The sequence below is a fragment of the Carlito syrichta genome, unplaced genomic scaffold, assembly GCF_000164805.1.
Source record: "Carlito syrichta isolate Samal-C Ts95f unplaced genomic scaffold, Tarsius_syrichta-2.0.1 Scaffold288047, whole genome shotgun sequence".
NCBI lineage: Eukaryota > Metazoa > Chordata > Mammalia > Primates > Tarsiidae > Carlito > Carlito syrichta.
Window position 1 is genome coordinate 47,627 of NW_007232143.1, and position 6,630 is coordinate 54,256.

At 39.0% G+C, this 6,630-nt stretch overlaps 1 protein-coding gene across 1 annotated transcript; it reads right to left on the reverse strand.

Annotated features, from left to right (window-relative positions):
* Positions 1-3,336: 3,336 nt before the first annotated feature.
* On the reverse strand, positions 3,337-3,774 carry LOC103255348 (40S ribosomal protein S26-like). The gene has a single exon (XM_008053309.2). It carries the CDS (start codon positions 3,747-3,749, stop codon positions 3,402-3,404), a length of 348 nt encoding a protein of 115 aa, XP_008051500.1. The 5' UTR covers positions 3,750-3,774; the 3' UTR covers positions 3,337-3,401.
* Positions 3,775-6,630: the final 2,856 nt, after the last annotated feature.

Genomic DNA, 6,630 nt, shown 5'->3' on the forward strand with positions numbered 1-6,630 from the left:
TGGGCTGAATACACGAAACTTTGAGCTCTAGTAAAGCTTCAGTCAAAAGAAACTCCTGATGCGGGTCATACAGTGCCAGAAAGGTCACTGGAAACGCCTGTCATGTTTCCTTTTATAACAGAGATGAGTCAGGGATGAGATCCTTCTCTGTCTGGAGTTCTGGGAAACACAGCCGTCCCTTGCTCTCTTTTTTAACACGACTGTCTGGCACACACATGCTTTGCCTTTCCCGTGTTATTCATTCATTTGTTTAACAAACACAGAGTGTCTCTGAAGTGCCAGGCACTGTACTTTACCTTGAAGGTTCTGAGACAATAGAGTCCCCTAGGTGCTTACAGCCAGAAAGGTCAGTCATTAAATAGTATACAGGGGAAACTGGGGAAGGGTGAACTCTAATGGGGACAGGGAGGAGTGGGCAAGCAGTTAGGGGAGAATTCATAGATGAGGGGATTTTTTGAGCACAGTCTTGCAAGTAAGAAGGAATTTGTAGAATGACTAGGAGGGGTTAAAATAATCAAGATCTAAAGGCAGAGTTGAAAGAGAGAGTCCGAAAGTTTTAAGATCTATGTTTTTTAAGTTTTAAATAGATCTTTTAAAACTCACATGAGATGTGTTGATACTACAAAAGTTCTTTAATTACTTTTCACTGATCAATTATTGAGATTAGTTTGGATTTCAGACATATAGAATTTTCAATCATAAAAAAATTAATTTTCTTATAGAATAGACTCCCATTCAGTTCTCTAGCATCCGTCTAGAAACTGAAAGTCTGAGTAACTCTTGCTTCAATCAGAGAGATTCCTACTCCCAAATGTTTTCAGAGTCTATTATAGGGAGTCGAGTCAATTCAACCACATGCAGTACAAAGTTTCAAATCCAATTCCTAGCTTGCATCCCAAGTCTTATAAAATGATTATAGTTACAGCTCCAACCAAGACACAGGTGGATAGCGATTTGACTTTAGATTATGTTCACAAGCAAATGTACAAAGGAACCAGTTGCAATAGATAGAGCACATTACAGTGCAAAACTCTCAAATTATGTCTGTTAACCATAAGGAGCTTAGTAATCATGCTTCTTAAGGTACAAATGGTCTCCTAACCCTTGTACTGAGGATGCTATCTTTTATTTCTATAAGGCTTCTAAGTGATGATTGTGGATATTTGGATTATAACGAGTGCTGCTGATCTCCATTTTTTCTCTATTTGTGTTTGACTGCTCCTTTATTGGCACTACTGTTTATCAAATCTGGAATCTTCTTCAACTAGGCACAGAATATTTTCTATACAAAGATCTGAGCTCCCATTTAAAAAAAAAAGGCATTAAAATCGAAAACTGGCAAACAGAACATCTAGCACTAATTCCAAAGACCTGTGATTCCAAATCCACCAATTGCTATTTGTGTGAACTTGCAATGGGTACTTAACTTTGTTGTGCCTTGGCTTCCTTCTGGGTAAATGGGATAATAGTAGTTTGCAGGGCTTCTGTAGGACTTAGATGTGATAACCTATATAATATGTATGTAGCTTAGCATAGAGTTGACCTGTAGAAGGCACTTAGTAAATACCTATTCACTTTGGCTATTGATAGAAGTTTTTGAAACCTAACAATGTGAAGACACTGAATAAAGCATAATGCTTAGGATTTTATAAAAATATCACTCTTTTCCACTTATATTCATTGGCAACATGTTATAACTAATGCTTTGGATGCAAGAGAAAAAAGCATCATTTCAAAACAAACATAGTCAAACATTATGCCTAAGAGAAATAAAGTGTAATATTGCACGAGTAGTGGGAAATTATAACATACTTCTTAAATATGAGTTAATGAAAATACAAGTGAATGTCATATGTTGTTATTTTAATTGGAGCCTATATCGAGGTGTTTAAAACTAGTCAAATTTCAGAAACAATTCTTCAGCATTCAATTAAGATTTGGATCAAAGTATAATTTTTTATATAATTAAAAGGAATAAAATCAGTCTACTTTTGGAACTAACAATAATTTGTTCAGAGACTTGCATTCTTAAAAAGAGAATTGCTTAAGCCCACATCTAAAGAGTAAATAAAATGTAATTGTCTTAGGAAGCAAAACAGAAAGAGATAAAGTTAATAGTATTTCAATTCATTAAATTGCTCCTCTCACATAACAATACTTCCAACTTGCTAATTAATGAAATCCAAAATTCCAGGAATTGATGAATATGTTCACAGTGAAATTCACAGTGTTTCTGTATGAAAGATATTTAGGAATTAACACGCATCATAGAATAATTGAATAACTTGAAAAACTGGCATTCAATTGGCTCTATCAAGGGTTCACAAATACCCACAAACCACCCTCTGTCTTCCCTCTAACCTGAGGCTGAATTGCTTGAGATGTGAGATATGAAATATGCCGCCAAAAGCAAAACAAATAATAATATGACAGACCTATCTTTTGACTATAAAAATAATTTTCCTGAAAGTTTACTTAAAAAACCAGTAGACACAATAAAAGATGTCTGCTGATGTCTCCTCTTCTCAGCATTTTTACACCCTAACCCCGAGCAGTCTCTCTCCCAGGTTACCTTGCTCAAATTAGTCACACAGATCTTTTTTTTTAATTTTCAACACAAAATATATTATCAAAGGCCCCAAGCTACAGGTTTAGCTTCACAAAAAACATAAATCAGCTGGCAAAGTTGGTCCTTAACAATCCATTCCCAAACACATTTTTCAGATAAACATACACATCCCTAGTTAACTTCCTTATTTCTAAATTCTAACCACTGTCAGACAAAATAAGGCATCGCCTTCTCCATGCTTTGTAGAACTTTTTTCCTTCCTTTTGCGGGATTCCTTCAAATTTCTAGAAATGCCTCTAAGTCTTGGACATTTCTACACCAGAGAGATGCACCTCAGAAGTATGTACGTTGGCTAACTGACCTACCAGCAGACAAGTTCCAAGGCTGAAGTTGAGGGTGTGAATACGAATCCTGGAATACCTTGAAGCTATCCAAACCATGTATTTCCCATTCAAGTTCCCCACCGGGGGTCTGAACACTGTAGTCTAAGTCACTTTCCAGTATGCTCCTCATCCAGATGTCTTTTTTCCCTGTTCTTCTCTCCAAGAATCTCTACTCATGCTTAAAATGCCAATCTTAGCTTGACTGGGTTGAATTAACCCAATATTTACAGCTGTGCAAATTGTGGAGACTAAGTCCATAAATGTAAAAAAGTTAAGGACTTAAACGGATAGGCTCTCCCCACTTAATCACTGTATGGCACCTCACTTGAAGTAACATACACAAAACCCCCACTCTATGCGGCAGATATACTCAACATGCTCTAGTAAGTATAATTTCCATCTTATTTTTTTCCAGGTAGTTGTTCTTCAGTCCTTAAGGATTCAGCTCCTTACATGGGCTTTGGTGGAGGTCGTGGGGCAGCACCCGCAGGTCTGAATCGGGGTGGGGGTGTCCGGTCCTGGCGGGCTTCACGAGACCGATTCCTCACCACCTTGCTGTGAAAGGCACAACTCACGCAGTAATGCAGCTTCACATACAGCTTGGGAAGCACATAGGCATCGAAGACACTCGCTTCAGATATGTCCCTGACAGCTGCGGCCTCCACTATGTTTCGAATGACGAACTTCTTAATTGCCTTATCCTTGGGCACGCATCGGGCACAGTTCGTGCAGCGAATGGGCTGCACGTGGCCGCGGCCCTTTTTGGCACAACCGTTGTTCCTTCTTTTCTTTGTCATCTTGAAAGCGAGGACCCGAGAGAGGGTCACCCAGATCTTTAAGACGATAATCTGACAAGAAGTCGCTAGAGATGTCTCGAAATATAGTAAAGGAAGCCAGGAAGATAAAACTTTTTCTTCGTATTTTTTCTCCAGTCAGATTTGCTAAACCAAGGAAATTATTTTGATTTTCAAGACCACTGGTGACAATCACAAATTAATTTTGTCAATCACAATAAATTGGGATGAAATAACCAATTTTTAAAAATACTGAAAGTTGAGTTCAAGGAGATTAGAGTTAGAAAAATGGCATCTTATTAGCCTAAAAACATTTTAGCTCATAACTCAGTGTATGGAAGTGACAACTAGAAGACACATTTTCAGCATGCTTTTCAAAATGCTTTAACACATATGATCCTCACTTATTTAAATTATGAAAATATGAAATTGAACAAACTTTTTAAACAACACATCCAATCTGGTGCATGGAGCATCTCACACAATACTGTAGAGAATTCTCTTGAGGCCAGTATGCCATGAGTAGGACAGACAAGACACATAACTGCTGATAAACCACTAAAACTTACATTTTTTTCCCAGCTAAGAAAGTACTAATACAAAATAGTACCTCATTCTTCCAAAATGCTGTTCATGGAACTCCCCTGCCTTTATGCCATCATTAGGCAGTCACAGCCTCTCAGTCAAACCCTTTAATGAGTCATTTATTAATTCTGTAGGTATATGTTGAATCACACATGGTTCTGTGAACTGGGGAACCAACAGAAAATATTATTTAAGTGCCTGCCATCAAGAATGACACATTCTTTTCATTAAGTCTGTAAATTAAGGTTGGGCAGAGGAAAAGGAGCAACGTGAACTGTAAGTTAAGGTTGGCCAGAGAGAGAATGAGCAAGAGCTGAGCAGAAGAGGTAAGCTTGGGTTATGTTGTTAAGGACTGCACATTCCATGCCAAAAAGTTTAGACTTTAATTAAGGGCAATGCCGATTAATAGAAGAGTATTAAGCAGGAGAATGACATGATCAGAGTTTCCGTTTACAAAGATGGCAGTTTGAATATTAAGTTGGAGTTGAGAGTAGATGCCTGCAAAGCAGTTTAAGAAAGGGTTGCAATAGCTGAGGCAATAAATGATGGTGACCAGAAGAAGCATGGGAATGGAGGGAGAGAAAGACACAGAATCAAGATACATGAGGAAGGTCAATAAGAAAGGAAGAGAGAGAGGGAGAGGCAGAGACAGAGGCAGTGAGGGAGGGAGAGAAAGAGAGAGAGTGAGATGAGGGACAAAGCAAATTTGGGGAGATAGTTTGGAAATGTTGTGTTCAGTTTACAACAGGTTGAATGTGAGGCCAATATTACTTCCTTATGTACAATCAGCAATTATCAGTGAGATGTCTGTCTGGACCTCACAAGCGGGGCTGAAGTAGAACTAAGTTCGAAAAACATCTCTATGCAAATGATTACTCAAGCCTCAGGAATGGCAGTGAGAGCACAGGTAACAAGCGTTTAGTTAAGAGAAAAAAGAGCAAAAGACTAAACATTAAAAAACGCCAACATTTTAGAAATGGGTATCAATGGAGCAGGATAAAGAGAGATGAAGACAGATAGCTAGAAGGAGTCTAAAAAAATAAGTATGAAGGAAGGTAAGGAAAAACATTTCAAGAAGGCAGCAGTGGTCAAAACTGGCAAAGGCTGCTAAGTTGTCAAGTGAAATAAAGACAGAAAAGCACAGTAGATTTAACATAAAGAAGATGGACGGTAAATGAATTGGGAACCTTGGTAGTACAAAGACTCAATTGGATTGAATCAGGATGCACCCAGGACATGAGAAATTGGAGTCAATAAAGAATGTTTTTATGAACACTGACTGTCCACTTCTGGAAATGTATACACAAGAAAACAAAAATGTTAGACATGGTATAATGGTAGGTGATGTCGAGCTCCAGGAGGAAGCTAGAAGGGTGCATAGTTGCAGAAAAATGACAGTAAGGTTCACTGGTATTAAGGAGATCAAGAGATCAAAAAGCTAGAATGTTGGGTGGATCATCTTTTAAGATACTGAAGTCACTCAGGACTTGGGATAAAGAAGAGGCAAGAATCAGAGAGCAAAGACTTTACTTCAGAAGAGACAGAAGTGAGAAGACAGAGCTCAGCGATGGGGTGGCAAGTTTATAACCAGGTAGCATGAGCCTCACAGGGACACTGATAAAAGGAAGAAGAAACATTGTGTGTAAAATGCACAGGCGGAATAAAAGGTTCTCAACCTTGACTCTTGACTCTGAGAACATAGGTTGTACGCAAATGAACAAATTCTACATTCATACATTCATTTTTCATTCATTCATCCATCCATTCATTCATTCTAGAAGCATTTCTTGAGTACCTGCTAGTACAGGGTCTGCACTAGATGCAGGGAAAATTCTTGGTAAACAAATCACATGGAGTTCCTGTTCTCACAGAACCTATAGTCAGGAGGCTACTGGAAGAGTCAAAGTCTTGAGATGGAGGAAGGTGTCATTTAAGACCTAGGGCTAAGGTGAGCTTCTGATGAAGAGGAGGGCAAAGGAAAGGACTTTTGCTCATTAGTAAACAATTGCTTCAAAAGGCATGAGCACAGGTTTTACAGAGAGGGAATGAGGGCGGCTGGGTTAAGGAGAGGGCACACTGAGCAGCTGGGACGCAAGAAGAGCTAGCTTACCTTGGAGGGGCTTTCACTTTGAGAATCACCTGAGAAGGTCAGAGGTGTGCACCCTGGAGGAAAGGGCCAACTGGCCTTGGGTTTTCCAGTGGAATTAGTCCCACACCTGCAGGTCCTGATCCATTGGGCTTCCCCAGGAAATCCAAGTGGAGGATACAACAGTCACTCCTGGAGATAAGGGAGGAGAGA